Here is a 19,535-nt window from a genome sequence, read left to right on the forward strand (position 1 = left end):
GTCATTACAAATCTGCTTTCCCTTTCACACCAGGTGTAGGCTCACACTGAGGTGATGCTAAGGACTGTAATACTACGCTGCCAGCATGTCACATACAGATGCTGCTGCTGCTGGAGCTGTACTGATCAAGCTATTAGCAGCTCAGGTAGTTAAGATGGCAACACTGTCAGGGCAGTAACTTCTGTTTTTTACATTCCCAGCGCCACCCAGTGGCTACAAATCCAGATACAGGCCACCAAATCCTGCCCCATTCCGTGCTCAGACAAACCTTCCTAAACTTACAGTCCACGAGAGCTATGAAAGCTTGCACAAAACATGAAAATGAATCTTTGCTTCTTTTCCTTCCTACACTCAATGCCTTTATGGAATTCCCTCATTGCAACAGAACCATTCTTACCTGCCCTGCATATTTAAAAGCAAACAAGTATTGCTCCTGTATTCAGAGAGCAGCTTAGGTTGGAAGGGACCTCAGAGATCATCTACTCCTGCTCTGGCAGGGGAGGTTCGACCTGATGATCCCTTCCAACCTCTGATATACTGTGATACTTCAACCTCCCTGCCACATATCTCAACTAGACTCAGCTGCTTGAGGCCCCTCATCCAGCCTGGTCTTGAACAACCCCCAGGGAGGTGGCATCCACAACCTCCTTAGGCAATCTCCAGAGTCTCACCACCCTTGTACTGAAGAACTTCTTCCTAAAATTCAGTCCCAAGATCTGCATGTTGTCAGTTTGCTGCTGTCTGAGCACTCTGCAGTGTTACATTAAAATGTTCAGACACTGTTCATCAGCTTTACTGAAATTCCATTTCCCATCACTTAGACTAACACTGATATTTTCATCTAGAAGGCCTTGCATGCATGAACTCATTTCTATTTACCACTAGATTCCTTTCTCCTGTATTTTCTGCCTCTGCAGGAGAGAAGCCACACCAAGAGTAAGTCTAAGACTACTGCAAAGGCAGCCCCTAGAGATGCCATTCCATCTCACAGGCACTGCCCTGTTGTGTGGAAAAGCACAAGTTTCTTGTTTCTTGTAGTGTTTTCTGTGTTATTGGTAATGATTAAAGCAGTCCTTAAAGTAAACATCTGTAATTGTTCCAAATACAAGATGACATTTGTTGCATAAACTGGTTTTTATTATTTTGTGGCCACGAATCCTTTTCTTAAATCCAGGACAGTGGTTTCATAAACAAGGAACTAATCCAATGGCCAAAAGCAAAACACACCCAAACATTTCCCTAACTTTCCTAGCTGTTGAGATAAACAACAGCATAGAAATTTTCAGAACATATACTATTTTATGTTTGTAGACAAACATTTCTCTGGCTATTATTTTCAAAGCAAAATTAATAGACTGAGCTTCAAATTGCTGCCTATTGCAGTGGTTTCAGTTAAAAAAGAACATTTAAAGCTACTACTAAAAAATAATAAAAGAGCATGCTGAAAAATGTTAAATGGAAACATTTGAGCTGTGCACATTAGAAAATGTTTCTTTTTAACTAGGAAATTAGAGGACAGAGCTTGCAGATGTTGACCACGGTTTCAAAGTGAGGATTAACAGCAGGCTGATGTCTACAGTTCAATAAACATAGAGCACACAAACTACAAACCAAAGACAGACTATGAAGAGCAGTCACTGAGCCCAGTGACTTAAGTATTTCTTCTCCTTCAGAAGTACTTAATGGTTACAGAACCACAGAATGTTTGGGGTTGGAAGAGACCTCCAGAGATCATTGAGTCCAACCCCCCTTCCAAAGCAGGATCACCCAGGGCAGGTCACACAGCAACACATCCAGGTGGGTTTTGAAAGTCGCCAGAGAAGGAGACTCCACAACTCTGTGGGCAGCCTGCTCCAGGGCTCCAACAGCCTCACAGTAAAGAAGTTTCTGCTCATGTTGAGGTGGAACTTTCTGTGTGCCAGTTTGTATCCATTGCCCCTTGTCCTATCACTGGGCACCACTGAAAACGGCCTGGCACCTTCATCTTGACACCCACCCCTCATATTTATAGATGATCCCCTCTTAGCCTTCTCTTCTCCAAATGACTTACAGAGTATTTTTTATTCACTTATTTTAAAATATGCATCAATTAAAATACTTGATTCAGAAAGAAGACAATATGGAAATATCCTTACCAAATAGAGCAAAAAGGTGTGGAGACCTGTTCCAAGTCCAACAGAGGACAGAATGCCTAATCCTACCCAGTAGGCACACCAGAAGAACTTTTTCTCCATATATCGCACATACTGAAAAAGAAAAGTCACAAAAGAGAGAAAATAAAGTAAGATAAAATGGTGACATCTCCTAGGGGAGAAAGTTAAAGCTACAACAATGCAGGTAATTATTCATAGTTTCATAGAATGGTTTGGGTTGGAAGGCACCTTACAGATCATTTCGTTCCACCCCCTCTTGCCATGGGCAGGGACACCTTCCACAAGACCAGGCTGCTCCAGGCCCCATCCAACCTGGCCTTGGATACCCGCAGGGAGGGGGCATCCAACTACAGGAGAATCCTAGGTACTTCTGTTGGCAATTTATTACCATTACAGCACAGACACGTACAGACAATAGTGCACCTCCAAAAGAAAAGCCCACATGCCTCAGAATCAGCAAGTTTCCAAGGAGACAGGTGAAGAAAAAGCAGGTTCAGTAGCAGGGGGCTGAAATCTAGATTTCACACTAGGTGTAAGCAGTGAGCAGCAAACCCCATACAGTGTCTACCAGAGCCTAAGAAGCAAGCAGATAACTTGGGGACTTGTCTGAAGAGATGAAATAGAGGAATAGAATTAGCTGCACTCTCAGTTAATATGTGTAATGTTTAATCTTGGAGCAGATAGTAACCAGGTTTGTTACTTGCAAGAAAAGATTGAACTGTTGGCTGTGTGAGGGGGATACAGGAAAGTCACAGCAAACTGGACATAAAACATCCAGTCAGGTACACTGGAGAAACAGGAAGCAGTATCTCCTCCTCACTGCCACAGGAGCAAAGGAGGAGCCAGGCCATCAACTTGAGGCTACCATAAGCCCCATGAAGAGGTGTCATTTGATACCATCTGTGGACCAACAGCACCAAGAAGTTTACCACTCTTAACTAGACTTCAACCTGAAAACAGCAGGTGAGAATCACAAATAAAATTTGCTATTTTGAGTATGCTTTGAAGAAAAAGTGGCTCTTGATACACATCGATGGCACAGAGACTGGTATAGGGGCCAGCAGATCATGGACTTCAGGGAAGAAGCTCTGGAAGAAAGGAAACAGAGGGATATCTGCTGACCCCCCAGGTGGAGAGCCTGAAGCCCTGGCTGGGGTCTGCAGGTCACACTCCCCTTGCCTGTCCTAGAGGCACAGGTTTGTTCCCAGCAGGCTCAAGAACACCTTGGGCAGCACTGCTCTGCCAAACCTTGGCACAATGGAGGCCCAGCAAGCAGCTTAGAGCCATGTGCCCCAACACCAGTTTGCAAGGGCCATCTAGTGGCACCGTTTGAGTGCATCATGCCCTGGCCTTCATGCTGACAAGACCACCAGTCAGGGCAGTCTTTAATGGCACAGGTACTTGTCCATCAGCAACAGGCGACCAGTTTACCATCCACCAACTGCCTCTGCATGTAAGTGTTTAGGTCTCAAGAATGGGATTGAGTGTGCAAGAATGTGATGAGCTGAAGCAACTAATTTCACTGCATTTCAAAGAGCCATGGTAGGAAGCCAGGATTCCTGTTCCAGACCTGCATGTCCCTCAGGCAATCAATGACACTGGGATGTAAGAAAGTTCTCTAGAAGTGGGAGCCTGCTGACTTCAGGCAGAGCACTAAGTGATGCAAAAGCATCAGTATTCATGGTCACCAAAGTACAAAACAACCATCTGAAAGAAGTCAGGGTATGAGAAGCATCACAGACCCTGATTTGAATCATGACACCATTTTGTCTAGATATATGTCTATCCCAGCTGGTCAGGAGACCCTCCCATAGAAGCAGAAGAAACATTGGTTAGGAACCACAAAGTTCTACCACGACTCAGTTTAAACATTTTATCTCAAGGGCTCACACTGCTATTAAAAGCTTGTTAACAGCAGATGTGAAGGAGTGCTGCAGCATCAGAGGTGTGCTTATTCAGGAACAGATGAGAGGTGGAACTCCTACAGATGCAACAGAAGAGATCAAACAGTACAGCTGATCACTCCCCATCTCTAAAACACAACTCATCCACACACAACAGAGAGGAGATGAGAAACAAATACCCTTAGTGAGTAGGAGTTCAAAAGGTACATTGCAATTTCACGAAGCCCCCATTTAATTCCCAGCACATCTACTTCAGTAGAGGGACAGGAAGCATTAGTCACTAAGGAAAGCAACTTGAAAGGCTCCTACCTGTTGATGTGCTCCTTCAATGTAATACGTAGCTGTGAGCATGGCAAGCGTCAGTAAAAAACACAGCACGATGCTTCGCCGGTGCCACAATCTTGAAAGACAAATGGCAATTAGGGGTTTTCAGAATGTAGCATGCATTTCAAAGTCACTTAGTTATCCCTGCAGACTGGCTCTGTGTGGTTGTAGTCAGCAGCAACAATGGCAGCTGAGAAGTTATTAAGCTATTACAAAAGCAGAAACCGCCCAAGAAAGCATAAACCTCCCAAGAAAGTATCTGGGGAGCCTTTAGTCTTCATGGAAAAATCTCTGCTTCCCTGTCAAGTGAGATCAAAGTTCAGCCACACACATTTTTTTTCTTTATAAAACAAAGAAAAACAAAGTAACTGTCTGAAAACAAACACAATCTGAAAACAAATATTCAGCTTCTGCAGCCAAGACAGTCTCAAATCCAGGGCCATCAACAACCCCCGTGGTTAAGCAAAGTGCAAAGCAGGGACTGCAGTGGCCCAGGGCAAGGGACAAGCTGTGGCTGGAAAACTGAAGTGCTAATGTCAGACTGTGCTGGTGGGGAGAACCCATAGCCACAGCAAGGGGAATAAATTTTGGTTCCCCTGATCTATTGAAATTAATACCTCTTGTAACAGTTTAATAATTAACATTTTAGCTAATCCTGAAGCGTTAGGAAGCTACCACGGCAAGGCAAGAAAAGTCTTTTCCTACAGGATTTGCTACCAAATTACTTTTGACCCTTTTCAGCTTTACATCCTGCTTGATGTGTGTGGCCACACATACATGTATTATTTTCTTGGAAACACTACTAGACTGTCACCTAATGCTATAAAAAGCAAATGCTAGCATCACTTAAAAAAATTCAGATATGAAACAGCAAACTATGAACCTATTTAGACAGAGTAAGACAGAAATGTGAGATGTGCAATACAGGGAAACAGTCACAAATGTTTCACATTAAGCTGAAAAAAGGCACTCTAACTTTCCTTCAATGATTTCTGCTGCTTATGTTAGTATGACAATTGGATTTTCAAGTGATTGTCATAATTTAAAACACAATTTACTCCAGTGGAATGCAGGAGATCATTAGGAGTCAATCTGAGGTCTCAACTTAATAGCTTCTAAAAGTCAGAGTTATTTTCTGTGCTGCAGACAACTTGCTCCACGACAGAGGAATGTGACTGCTCTCTGTAACAGAATCTGATGTCTAGGAAGCCAGATAATAGTTTAAAATAAGACCTCAAATGTTATTTCTGCTGGGTTTAAATTAATGCTTAGAGGCTCTCAGAAATGGCTAAAGTAACACCTGATAAAACAGTTCTCAAAGAAACAATTCCCAATGATGGCTGAAAGAATGCACACAGTAAAATAAGCAAGTTTGGAACTTAGATTTAAGGGTGGGGTGGGGCAAAAGGGAATTAAGACTACACTACGTAAACCTGGTATTCTTTATACAAATCATTTCAGGAGATCAAAATGGAAGCTAGAAGTTTCTCTCAGTGGATCTCATGGGTTAGCACCTCAAACCTAGCCCAGAAGGGTCAATGAACACAGCTCACTGTCATCAGTCCAGCTCACTTTGCAAAGGAGCAGTCCAACAGCTAGAATAACCCAAGGTGTTACCAGATCCTGCCTTCTGACTGGAAAAATGATTGTAAACTCAATCCTAAACACAGAGGATTCCAGTTACCCACACAAGCACTAGGATGACTGCAACTCTTGGTTTTTCAGTTGTCTTCTGGCACTCTAATCCCTCTCCAAGCTTGGTGTGTTCAGAAACAAGCCCACGTTTCAGCATTGGTAGGAGATGTTAGGACTGCCCGTCACCATTTTTCTAACTGGAATAAAAGCCCATTTTATCCAGTGCATCAATAATCACAGGAAAGGTGCTCTAATAAACCATTTCCTGCTGCAAAAGGGACCACACACCTTAGAAGCAAAGTCCTCTTTGCAGCATCATAAACATCACTGCAAGTTCCACCTTACCCGGAACCCTGCCCTAGCTGAGCTCTTTCAGCCATACTAACACATACATTAATAAATGAGTACTTAATTCTAATCCTTGCCTGAAGGATCCCTAAACACTGTCCCAATTCCTTCAAATTGGAATATCCCACTCTTCAGAAAGGAAGTTTGCAACTTTCTTCCACTGACAAAACATAAATCCAAACTAAGAAATGTTTTCTGAAAGAGGAACTTTAAAGCTGTGAAGCACCAGGGAAAGCGAGATGACAGCATGACCTACTGAATCAGAGCATGGGATTGCCCCAGAAGGCTTAGTAGAAGTTAAAGAAATAATCTTTACTTTATAGTCCATTCCTTCAAGTTTATTAGAGTTTCCAGGAAAAAATACTGCAAGGTAACAAGCGGTTGCTTCCACAGCACAATATTCAACCTCTCTTCTCGGTCCCTTCGCTTCCGTTCGCTCAAAGAGGACTCTGCAAATGGAAAGCAACAGAAGTGTAAAAGCACAGGTTGAGAGTTCAGGCTCTATCCTACCCAAAAATACACTACCTTTTTTTTTTTTTTTTTGCATTGTTAGGGAGGCCATGTGAGCTCCCAGCCATCTCTTCTACTCATCACAAAGCACTTGCTGCAAGTGCATCAGAAATCAGGGGACCTCCAGCAAAGGCAGTGAAGTGGCTTTTCTCCTCCACGAAGCTGACAACCATGAAAGAATCTCATTAGGCCAGGGTGCAAAGAGTCTGCGTATCTGCCAGCCTTGACACAAGGTACCACTGGTTGCACCACTGGTTACAAACCAGGTCAAACGTGACTCTATCACCCACCACAGAGACCGCATTTCACTTTGAACTTTGAATCTGGTTCTCTTCCAAAGCTATTCTCAGACTTCTCCGACAGAACCAGATTGAATTACACACGCTGTTTACACACGTCAGTCACCCTGTAACTGGATAATGGTATCTCTCCTCCCAGTCAGGATCCTCAGGCTATGGAGAGCCTTGCCACGCTGCTCAGCTTCTCCACCATGAGCCCAGCAGCCAGGAAGTGCTCCCTTGGAAAGGATCTGCTTTTATAGCACAGTTTTTTGCTGGACTGACACTAGACCTGTGGTTGCTTTTCACTGCAGTGATTTGGTTATAACACAGAGCTCAACACTGCTGTAACACCAGTCACTGGATCCCACCACACACAGAGAAGAAAGGTTCTGCTAATAAATGTGGGGTTTTGAGCTTACAATGCAGTCTAGATTAATAAACCCCCTAGATATTTTCTAGAGGAGAATAATTTTTTCAAAGGTCAGCAAGCTAATCAGCTGTAATAATTTTTAAACTTTTAAAGAAAATGAATTCTGAAATAAAAGGAATAAAATAATAGCCAGAAGACAATGGGAAAAATACACAAAAGTAACTCTTGTAGCCAAAGAGACACCCAACTTGTTTAAACATCGCTTACTACACAAAATCCAAACATATGTATTCTGGTTTGTATGTATTTAAAGCACTGCAATCCTGCTCATGAATGTTAACATTGTGAAAAGCTGTTGCATTTAAAATATTCATCCAATCTGAACCCCCAGCATATTGTAACCCAAGATGGATTAGTTCAGTCTTACCCCAGTAATTGAAACACGCTGGCTTATCAGATGCTAATATTGACACAGAAATTGCCTACTTCATTTGTCACACAGCCCATTTCTTTTTGCATTCTTTAGCTGCAAGCATCACTTGCTTCAGAGGAGCTAACAGAAGCCCTACAATGGCAAAGGCTGGAGAACACCCACATTCCCTCACAGTTACAGAATGATTTAAGTCTTCAAGTAAAAGGAATTGATTTGTTCCATACATACACACATACAGTTCTTGAAATCGTGCCACATTCATTGCTTCAAGAATTTCTATTCTCTGGTTTGTTTGGGGTTTTGTACCCACTTATTATGTCTAATAAAAACGCTTCAACCTTGGGTTTTATGACCTTGTTTTTAGCAAAGGTCATAAAAGACAATGGTGTATGACTGAATACTTGAGAAATCACTTGGTTACAAAACTTAATTAAATATGGAACTGGCACATTCAAAGCTGACAGGAAACAAACTGAGATAATTATAATTTCTCTGCTGTGCTGCACAGCACAAGATAATTTGGTGTCACAAGGCTTCTCAGGAAGTGTCCTCAGGTTAGTTTTCAGGAGTCCTAAACATTAACCCAAGCCTACATCAGACATACCAGGAAGAGAAACAGAGGCAAGGCAGGAGATGAAGTACTTAACTGTTTTGTAAATACTTTATCACTGAAACTGATAAATGTTAGCAAAGCTACATGCCAACAGAAAAGCCAGAAATTGGGAGACTAATAACTGGATTTTTCCCAGAGCAAACCAGATTTTTTTATTACCAAGTTCTAACTTTTCAGTGCCAAAGGGTGGGGCTGTACAGCCTGACTCCTACAGCCACACATCTGCCAGCATAGTTCAGTTTTGTAGCTCGGTCCTGTTGCAGCCCCTGTTGGTACCCAAGGCAGCTTTACAGGGCTCACAATACCAACTACAGAGTAAGAACTCTGGAGGGAGAAGAGAGTGTAAGAGAAAACTGCATGGAAATGCACAGCACAAAACTATTCTGTGGCTTTCCAACATGCCAATCCTCCAAAGTTCAGACACAGAGATGCCTGAAGTTTCCAAACCAGGCATGGAGACCCTTTGCACTACCTGGACATATCATGCACCAACATAAATCCCTTTTGAGTGTTGTCCTGATCAATTTACACACCAAGCTGACCAGCTGAGAACATTCAGTCACTTTCCACCTACCTGTGAAGTTTCCATTGTGCTGCTCTTTGATCATTCCTATGCGTCTCTGGTCACAATCTGTTCCATTCTCTGCCATTTCATAGATCAGTCACGTGTAGGGATCTAATAGCAGAATAAAAAAGCACAAGGTCTCCATTTTTAGTTTTGAAGACTCCATTTATTCCATAGTCAAAGGATACAGGCAAATATCCAGCAGTTCTCCAAACCCAAATGACAGTTATCCTACATCACACCATTAAAAAGGAGAAAGTGATGCAATTCCCACAATGACAAAGATGAAAACATTTCCACCTACATAACTCTCCATTTTTCACCTCAAAGACAGAACTCCCTCACTTCTAACAACTGAACAAAAGCTTGCTAAACAATCCCTTCTACCGTCAGCCCACTGTTTGGGCTCCAAAAGCAGAAGAGCTTCACACAAATCTCAGCTCAATCCTAAAAGAGGCTTTTAAGACCTGATTCTCATATCAGAAAACATCTGCTCTGGGTAGTTAGCACTCAAAAATACCTCAAATCCTCACAGCCTAAAAACCCAGCCCTCAATATTGTAACTAAGATACAGACCTGCATCTCATGCTTTGTACAGCCTCATCTCTCTAAGCTAGAAAAGGTAAAATCTTCAATGGCCAAGAGCTCTCTGATGGAAAGCTTTTATGAAAGGTCTATGTCCTTTCAGCTGGTTTGGCCTCCCTCTAGTGAGGTCAGCCTTAAAAAGTGCACAAGAACAGCTGTGGCTTTCCTTATCCAGGAGGGTAAATAGTGCAATAACTGGAAGCCAGCATAAATCAAAATGTTGCAAGAGCTTCTTTCTCCCCCTCCTTACAAAAAAACCCAAACCTGAACAGCTGACAACTCTTATGCAATCAAACACAAAGAGTGGCCAGTCAGACTCCTTGCCTTAAAAATCCTCTCTTGAATTGTAAAACCAGTTTCTGGAATTTTGTTTTGGAAAATAGAGTCCCACAAAGCTAAAGCATCTCATTTGCATTGCATTTCTCCCTGCAAGTAAACATGATCTACAGTTTTTGATATGCTGCTTTCCTTGGAAAGAAGAGCAGTGCAATACTAAAATGACAGGTTACATAAAACTCTCCAGTGGAAGAAATTAAATGTTTTACAGGAAAAAAATCCTTCCCCTTTGATTTCTGTTAGGCTTAAGAACCAAGCAGCAGTTAAGGTTTGGTAAACAGGAGTCAGCTAGCCCCTTTGATTCAGACTGCAATAACTATGTCAATAAAACGTTACAAGATTTCAAAGATTGCACTTGTTTAGTATTTCCAGGGTTTCACAAGTCTGTTTTAGACAGAAGTTCTTCAATGCACAGGTACAAGCCTTGAGCATTACTTGCAATACAGATAAAACTGCTAGCTACAATGTAGTTATTAAAGGGATTTTACTTAAAATCCAATAGCTAAAAGCATTAATGTCCAGGGAAGGAACCCTCCCTCCAGCACCTCCTTCCTGAAAAGAAATGCACAGAAACAGGAACTTGTCTATTGAAACTTGGACCCTAGAATACCCAAATCACAAAGAAAAATAAAAATTAGTGAAACAACCTTGCAAAGGTTTGCTTCTGAAAGATGCTGAAGGGCTTCACAGTCAGCTGAGGACAGAGGACTGCCCTGCTGCAGGAAGAGTTCCACAGCATCATTGTGCAGTCACTTGCAAGTGAAGGTTTGCTCTGAACTGCTAGTCAAACACCAGAGAAAAGTGAAACTCCTTCTCTCCTCAGATCAGATTTATAGCAGCCTGATGCTCTGGAAGTCAGTGGAGTTACACCAACACTCAGCTGAGGATAACTGGCCAGTTGCTATGGTGATACAAGGATCAAATGTTTAGCCATCTCCTGATTTAATCAGGACAGTAAGTGCCTGGAGATGCTGGAGTGCTATGTTTCTACTGACTACAATTCTGTGCACTCATTTTTTAGATATATAAATAAATATTTCCACATCTATCCAATATATGCTTACACACAGCTGTATGTCACACTTTACATGCACATAGCTCAAACTGCAGAGGGGAATGTTTAAAATGAGCAGTTAGAAAGCCTGATGGTCACAAAAAGCTGCTTAGAAAGCAAAAGCCATCAAAGCTGTTCTCCACACACTCACACTAAAAAAAAACCACTAAATTGTTTACTTTAGGGAACTTCAGTCACGTTTTGTTGGCTTAAACATAACAAACAAAAAAAACCCCACCCCAAACTTAAGTAGAAGCCACATGTTCCTCATTTTGAAATTCCTCTTCTTTTAAATTGTGCAAATCTAGACTTAAAAATTGATATCTCAGTTGGTTTAGTCTCTGCTCTCAGCTTAATGGCATTTCAAGAAAATGAATTTATTGTACTACAAACTGCTCACCATGTTCCATGCTATCTAGGCTGCACACAACGCTCCCTCTCCATGAACTGAATTCCACTGCAAGCCATTAAACATCTTACTGGCACATAAAAATCATCACTCTCTAGGGATTTCAGGTGCATTCTTACATACACATTACAGCTCAACAGAGACAGTTGTACCCTGCCTGCTTGGAGAGGCACTAATCTGAGATTAGCTTTGCATAACACTGCCTCAAGTACAAAAGTCAACATCTACAGCAAAGCAGATAAATGCTCCCTTTGCACACATCTGTGGGGTGAATACTTGAAGTAGGTCTTAAAGTTAAACCATTCTGCAAAAAAGCTCTAAAAAAATGTATTTATGAACACAGTTGACTGGGAGATTTGGTATCTATTACACTGCAAGCTCAAATAGGCTGAAATTCAGAAACTAAATCCTTACTGGCTTCAGAAAAAACCTTGCTGATTAACCAGTCTAATTATACTTAGGGCATCTTAGCATAAGGAACAGGAGAATGTGTATCCAGAAAACTCAGCTCTCTTGGTCTGTTGCTCTGTTTGATGCCTATTATTTTCCCTACTCCTGCACTAATGTCTCCTCATGGGTATTAATTGCAGTGGGAGTCTGACCCAAAATGGAGTCATCCTTTATTACCTGAGCCCCCATCCTCAAGTCTACACCAAATCCATGACAGCTCGCCACAGCAAATTAAATTCCATCTGCTAAACAGAGCTTCACTTCTTCTGAATGCTGAAAAAGACCCAGAGACCATATCTAATAAAATTAATTTGCCTAATACATTGAGCAGTTACCAGCAATCATAAAAATAAACTATTTAAAAGAGTGAGGAAAACAACTCTGAACAGTTTTGGTACCAGGGTCGATTAGATCATTTGTAAGAGCTGTGCCCACACAAGAACTCCTTTGTCAGGCTGAACAAATAGCCCACAATAAACCATTCAGCTTTACTGCAACCCATAACATTAAGTATAAAAAGACAATTACTGCTAGTCAAAAATTAAAATTGGTCAACAAAAAAGGGCTTCTGGTAACTGCAACTGGCACTTCACAGTGTAAGTGAGACAAAGCAAAACAAGCTATTAGAGCAGAACATCAAATCAGGCACTGCAATCTCCATACTCCCTGGTCAGAGAAAAAGACAAAAGTCTCTTTCTGAAGCTCTGGGGAGGCTGCTGAGGCACCCAACTGCTGGGTGCACTTACACAAAAGGAAACTGTTTAAGACAAGGCAGTTGGGTGCTTGCAGTGTCACTTGGAGGAGCACAGTGTGGACTCACAGTCTTTGCTAAGGATTTTTTGAGGACTCCTTTGCAGTGTGCTGAAACAAGGAAGCTGTTAAACTGTCTGAATGATCTCACTGCTTTTCAGCCATTGTTTGAATCACTAATTCTTACCACTTCTTTATTAAAGAGACCCTGAAACTCTGATTCTCATCTCCATCACAGTGACTTGTCACACAGCTGCTAGAACCAGATTTATAGCTCAGATCATCTTACTGATGTTTCTCAGCAACACCATATACAGTCTGCTGCCACTTCTTGCATTTTAAGCCAAATGCTCCAATCCTGCCACTGTCCTGCTGCTTCTTTATCCCCAGCTTTTCTGAGAACCTTTCCTCCTTCTTCTTCTACATCATTGTTCTTCAGTTACAATAAAGACAACAGGAGATTAAAATCCAGACTAAGCAATTGCCCCAAACTAGACAGTACTATCGTTCTGTTTCAGTCATCAAATGCTCTACAGAGGCAACAATTTACACAGGGAATAAGTTAACAGTTCCTTGGCAGGGTAACAGTTTGGGGAACATTTTGCCTCAAAAGTTGAAGACCATCTGGCACATGAACACACTTAGGTAAAGGAGGATCAGCCTTGAAGTAAAACATTACCTACCCTCTGAGCTCCGTACAACTACGTCACTCTTCACTGCACCTTCTGTATTTGAAGCCAGTGGAGCACACAACTACGTCCTCAGCTCTGTAGGCATTCAAGACCAAAGCAACTGCTCCTCCAAACCTTCCGTCCCTACAGAGTAAGATAACACCATTCATCATGTGATACCAAACTGACACAGTCCCTAAGCTGAAGGTTAATAACTTTCCTAAAGATGAAAGAAAATAGAAAAAGTAACTTGCTTGATTTTTTTTCCCCAGTCCTTTCGCACTCCTGGGAAGCATTCAATTAAAATAAATTAGGACACATCTGAAAGATGTTCAGAATCTCCACAGATTTAGCTATTATGGGTTCCGTGGGTATGAGTGCATTTATTGCCACACTAAAAATGTTGTTCTAACTAAAATAGTTTAATCCCTCAAAGGAGAAGCAATTCAGTTAAAGACCACAGCTTTCCATTTTGTGGGTTATGCCTCTGTACACCAGACCTATTTTCCCATTCCCAGCCCAAAACTGTTTTCAAGAGAAAAAAAAAAATCCTCTTACAATTTAGAGTTAAAATTTCTGGTTTTCCAAAGAGACTTGGGGACACCTTTTAGGAAAGAATTATTTCATACTGCTGGGACACAAGTCACAGGGAAGCCATGCATTTTCTTTTGAGGTCCCTGCTGTTAAAGCCACTTCCATTAAACTGTTCTCTTTGGTGGATTTTCTCAGGTGCAACACAAATCCTGATGGTTGGTTGTGTAGATCAGTAGTAGAATCAGGTGATTTAAGAATGCAGCAGAGGCACTACACATGAAATATAGAGATGAAAAGGCTTGGAGGATGGGAGGAAAGACAAAATTCATATTCTTTGGGTATCTGCAGTGAATTCTTGCTGAAATTTCACCTCCTTTCCCTCCAATAAATAAAGAAAGAAGGGAAATTGCAATGACTGGGAAGATGAACATTATCAGTGTAGCGTCTCATGCACAGATCAGCTCTGAGCTCCTTACGCTGGCAGGAGGCAGCAAGCCTGGGGTGAAGATCACAGCTCACAGAATGAGGCTGCTCCTCCCCTGCCTGGGACAACACTCAGCCAGCTGCTGAGAAAACAGCTTCAAGGTCATAAGAGGGTGCGATATGCTGCTGGGAGGGTGACCTGAGCTGATCGCAGGAGTTACTGCTTAGTGTTACTGCTGTGCTGCTACGCTATCTTCAGTTTCCCAAGCTCAGCTCTACCCAGATGCTGAATGAGACAATGCTATAGGGATTCAGGGACAGGTACCGCCAAGGCCCTGACCAGGTACCATACCCCTCGGGGAGGGCACGTCACAGATGCCCAAGCAAACCTTTCACAAAACTGGTGACTTAGGAAGACTGATACCAGCTGAGAGAAAAGCTCTGGGGAGAGAAGCCACACAACACTGGGGAAAAAAAGAGTGCATTTTCATATCCAGGTGACTAACCAGACACAGTCTCACATCCTCAGCTCCAGAGAACAGAAATCCATGCACATGCCGAGATGTTTGTCTCACAGCCCTTGGACTGCACTCTGCCTTCAGAAGGTGGCAATCAAGCTCCCCACAATCAGCCTCCTTATGCTCCCAAAAGGCAGAGAGAAAGAAAGGTCACAGGGATTGTCACAAGGTGTTAACACATCCTGCACAGAAGCGGCCTGCTACAATTTGACTAGGACAGAACAAAGAGTTAGAAATTCTAAGAGTACAAACCCAGCCTTAAGAACTGACACCTGACAACTCCAGCATCTGGTGGAGAGTGCAGGTTTGGTAAGAACTTTGCCTTTATCCTATCTTCTGAGTGCTGGGAGACAGTTTCCCCACAAGATGCCTGAACATGCCCAGCCTTTATATCCAGAGAGCTTCTTCTGCATGAGGAGGTACAGCACAGATGAACAGGAATGAAGAGGAGTACCTATGGAAACCCCATGGAAAACAGCAGCTGAAACATGCTCCTGAGACAATGGCTTCTTTTCACAGACATTAACAGTCTCTGACTGCAACCAGTTCAGGTTCCACTATGGCTACCTTGCCTGTTGGATGAGAATACACTGCCCATGCAGGGTGAGTCACAGAGGCTAATTCTCAGCCTTGGAATAGAGAAGAATATTCTTTTAACAAGTCTGAAAGACACCAAATAACTGCCTGCCTCTCTAATTTCTTCTGGGCCAACTTCTGGGTCAACTGCTACATCAAAACCATCAAGGTCCTGCCCAAGACCTGGTTCCAACCTGCTACAGAGAAACAAAAAGCTCAGTGTTGCAACAGTTTCAAGGCTGTGCTCTTTGTTCTCATGGAATAGCAAAGTCCAGCCAGCTCAACACTTCTTCATGTGGAACAGAAGTTAAAGTTCTAACCTTCAGATAATGGTATGTTTCCCATCACCATGACCATAGAAAAACTGGCCTACTCTTACAATATACCAGGAGGTTGGGGTTTTTTTTTGCTTTAAAGACAAAGCTTGTTAAGAAATAAGAGGGGATCTCAGAATCTACACAGAACATTCTAATGAGAGGCAGTCAGAAGATGTACTCAGAAATAATTGTGATGTTCAAAAGACAACCACAGGGAAAAAAGCTTTAAGGTGGAAATAGTGCAGACATTCCAGCTAAGAGGCTTGTTTCCACTGTACTCACCTTCTTCATGGCTACTACCCACTTGAAAGCTACCAAGTCTCCTCCGATCCTTTCCCACAAAAATAACCAGTACCATTGACTCCAGTCCTTAAGCAGGACAAGAATCTTAGCACAAATTAATAAGTAGTACTCAGCTCCCATTGCACAATGGCAAACATCTCATCTGAAAACATGGGATGAAGCCCTCACTACAATTGTCACTTATGACCAAGAAGGCATAGAGAAATGGCCATCCCATGCTGCAGAAATAATGGGCTGAAAGAGAACTGACAGAACAAAGCCCATTTCCACAGGCTTAGATATGTTATCATAAGGCAAGGTAGTAGAGAAAGCATGAGAACTCCCCAAATCCACCTGGCTACCAGGAACTGGGGTTAAACAATCCTGGTAGAGCAAAAGTCCCAACAGGAAAACAGTACCAAAAGCCACTGCTCAAACGAAATTCATATGCTCCAAGGCATAAAAGACCTCTGAGTGCTCAATCCGTAATATTAGCATTAACTAAACCAGGATACCCACTTGTTGGTAAGCACACAGCAGGGAAAACAAGGACAGGAGAGAACCCTGAGGAAATGTCCTATGTGCAGTTCAAAGTGGATAATCTGGATTCCCAGCACTTCACACACAGCAGACCCTATCAAACAAATTCTTACCCCTTCACTCACACCATCCAAATGCCTTGCCAAGCGTCTCAGAGGCCAAATTGGAATAAAACGGGAATCCCACTGCTTTTATTACCTCCTGTAATCACTAAATGACACTGGCCAGAGAACAGAACTGAAAACCAAACAAACATCTAAGTGCTCAACTCCAGTCAGCAGATATCAGACATTAAAGACTTTTCATGGCCGGAGGCCTAAACACCTGAGCCCATCAGACAAGTCGCAAGGAACAAGGACAGTCGGCATGATGCAGAAGGTGCATCAGCCATCCAGCCCGGAAAGCAAGACACACTTCTGGAGATGCAGTCACAGAGCATCGGTAGCCGACGAATTTCTCCCTGTGTCATCAGGCACCGTCCCTTGCCCGCAGCGGGGCGATTCTACCACACGGTTCCAGGGGATTTTCCAGCGTGACGAGAAGCGTCCCGAGCAGAGCAGGGCTCCGTCGGACAAGGGATGAATTAGCAGCAGCGCAGCACAGCTCTCGCCCTAAGGACAGCGACGAGCTTCCTCCCGCCCTTCGGTGACTGCTTCCCCTTCCCGATCCCCCATCCCTGCGGTCACCTCCCGCTTACCCCACACGCAGCTCACCCAACCCTCTGACTCTCCCCGCCGGACCAGGCCCCTCCCGCCACCCCTCCCTGCCGCAGACTTGCACAACACCGCGTGGGCCGGCGCTGGGTCATGGCGCCCCGGGACACCGCCGACCCCAGCCACTGGCGTCTCTAACGACCCCCCCAAAATTTCTCCCCGCCGCCCCGGGGCTGCATCTCCCGCCCCTCGTGCCCGCCACCGTGAAGACAGGAAACCGGGACCGCGACTCCACAGCAGCTGTGAGAGGATCGGCCCCGCGGTCGGTGCTGAGGGGGTGGGAATAAAGGAAGCCCAGCAGGTGCCGCTGAGGAATGGGCGGCGCGGAGCCCTGCCAGCCCGAGGAATCCCCTCCGATATCCGAGGCGAGACGAGGCAAGCCCCCGAGCAGTGCTAGCCCAGCCCTCAACGCCGCACTCACCACGCTCCGTGCCGGTCGCTACCACTGGGCCCGGGCCAACCCGGAAGTGAGGGCAAAGCCAAATCCACCCTCTCCCGCCCACCGCATCATCACTTCCTGCGCGCCGCACCCAGCTCCCGCCCTTAGCCCGCCCCTCCCGGGCACGTGCTGGTGGCGTGAGCTGCGGGCGCCGGCGGCAGCGGCCTGGTGTGCTGAACGGCAGGTAGGGTGCAGGTTACCGGCGGCTTCCAGGGGGCCGCGGGCATCCGCGGTCTGCCTCGGCTCATTTCGCTCTCGGTCTTTGCCGTCCTTCTTCCACCAGGTTTAGATTTATCCGATGCGGACCTGGCCGTTACCGTCGCTTCCACCCGGGGGTGTCGCTGCGTGCGGCCTGGCGGGGCCGGGGCTGCCCGAGCTGCCACAGCGCTCGGTGGAGCTGTAGGCGGCTCTGCGTCGCCCCTCCCGGACAGTAGCCCTAAAGTGAATTTTAGGCGCTGACTTAACGCTCCCCTCCGCCCCCATTTTGCCGTTTCTCTCGCGTTTTTAGGTGTAGCTTCAATATACATTGCGGGTTTCTTTCTTAGTTCTGCTTCCGAGTATGAAGCTTATCACCAGTGGGTTGTGCACCGTCACTGCTGACATGTTTGCCATTACAAAGCTGTTGCTGGGAAAGGAGACCATGCACCAAAAAAGGCGTCTCTGAGCATCCTTTCCCAGTGCGTGAAGGTGGAATAGTTTTTGGGTTTTATAACAAACGCTGTCTCCAAGGATACCCAGGTGTGCTCCTATAAGCTGAAAAATCCTCGAGTGAATTCTGTCTTTCCCACCCTTCCCTAGCTAATTTCCGAATCCATCATGGATTATCTCTCTAAACCCGGGCTCCTCAGTGTCATCGCTGGAGTTGCGTGTGGAGTGTGCCTGGGCTGGGGCCTTCGTGGGAGACTCTTCAGGCAGCCCAAAGTCAGGATGGCTGCACCTGCCAACAGCCTGGGGAGTGAAGCTGACATCATGGGAGAGTCTGGGGAGTTCAAGATGGTGCTGATTGTCCGCAACGATTTGAAGATGGGGAAGGGTAAAATAGCAGCCCAGTGTTCTCATGCTGCTGTTTCTGCCTACAAGCAAGCTCAGAGAAGAAATCCTGAGCTCCTAAAACAGTGGGAGTACTGTGGACAACCTAAAGTGGTCCTCAAAGCTCCTGATGAAGAGACTCTGATTCAACTCCTAGCTGATGCTAAACACCTTGGACTGACTGTGAGCTTGATACAAGATGCAGGTCGTACTCAGATAGCTCCAGGTTCCAGGACAGTCCTTGGTATTGGACCAGGACCAGCTGATTTAGTAGATAAAGTTTCTGGTCAGCTAAAACTCTTTTAAACTGAGGACCACAGAAGTCTGAATGCATTGGTGTCTATCAGTGCTGCAGGGATAAACCCCAACTTTGGGGATTTGTCCATGCATTTTCTCAGTATAAATAAAAAAAAAAAACAAACAGTTTTTGTAAGAGATTGAAATTTGCAAATCATGAGTTTCTAGTTTTTATATTGTTTACTAAAGTGGAAAGAAAATCCTAGGCTCAATGGGGCTGAAGGCAGAGGAGACTAGCTCCAGTGCAGGTAATCCACACTCAGAGAGGGAATTGCAGCAAAAAGGGCCAAGAAGGAGCTCTTCTGGGGGCTTTTCGAAGCTGGGAAAGCAGCAAGGTTGTGCCTAAGAGCTTGCAGCTTGAGAGCTGTTCAGGTGGGGTGAGCAGAACCAGCACCCTGGGGCCGAAGAAGCCTCAGGGAGAGCAGCAAGGGGTCCCTGCCCACCAAGCAGAGGTGAGCTCAGTTGATTGTAATGGT

General features: G+C 44.4%; 2 protein-coding genes across 2 annotated transcripts in view; one reads left to right on the forward strand and one right to left on the reverse strand.

Annotated features, from left to right (window-relative positions):
• The window catches only part of VMP1 (vacuole membrane protein 1), a 65,702-nt gene extending 52,281 nt beyond the window's left edge, over positions 1-13,421 (reverse strand). Inside the window, exons 1-5 of the mRNA XM_054394146.1 lie at positions 13,404-13,421; positions 9,146-9,247; positions 6,681-6,813; positions 4,367-4,457; positions 2,136-2,246 (exon numbers count right to left, since the gene is read on the reverse strand). Of these exons, the coding sequence (XP_054250121.1) occupies positions 2,136-2,246; positions 4,367-4,457; positions 6,681-6,813; positions 9,146-9,221 (411 nt within the window). The 5' untranslated portion in view covers positions 9,222-9,247; positions 13,404-13,421. The remainder of the gene's footprint in view (positions 1-2,135; positions 2,247-4,366; positions 4,458-6,680; positions 6,814-9,145; positions 9,248-13,403) is intronic.
• Positions 13,422-17,890: 4,469 nt separating this feature from the next.
• Positions 17,891-19,069, forward strand: PTRH2 (peptidyl-tRNA hydrolase 2). The gene is made up of 2 exons (XM_054394412.1): positions 17,891-17,917; positions 18,532-19,069. Exon 2 carries the CDS (start codon positions 18,550-18,552, stop codon positions 19,066-19,068), a length of 519 nt encoding a protein of 172 aa, XP_054250387.1. The 5' UTR covers positions 17,891-17,917; positions 18,532-18,549; the 3' UTR covers position 19,069.
• The last annotated feature ends 466 nt before the right edge of the window (positions 19,070-19,535 follow it).

Source organism: Indicator indicator, chromosome 30 (genome assembly GCF_027791375.1).
Source record: "Indicator indicator isolate 239-I01 chromosome 30, UM_Iind_1.1, whole genome shotgun sequence".
Taxonomy (NCBI): Eukaryota; Metazoa; Chordata; class Aves; order Piciformes; family Indicatoridae; genus Indicator; species Indicator indicator.

Excerpts from the sequence above, each read along its gene's own strand:
- PTRH2 (XM_054394412.1), top strand. The coding sequence starts at position 18,550 with ATGGATTATCTCTCTAAACCCGGGCTCCTCAGTGTCATCGCTGGAGTT.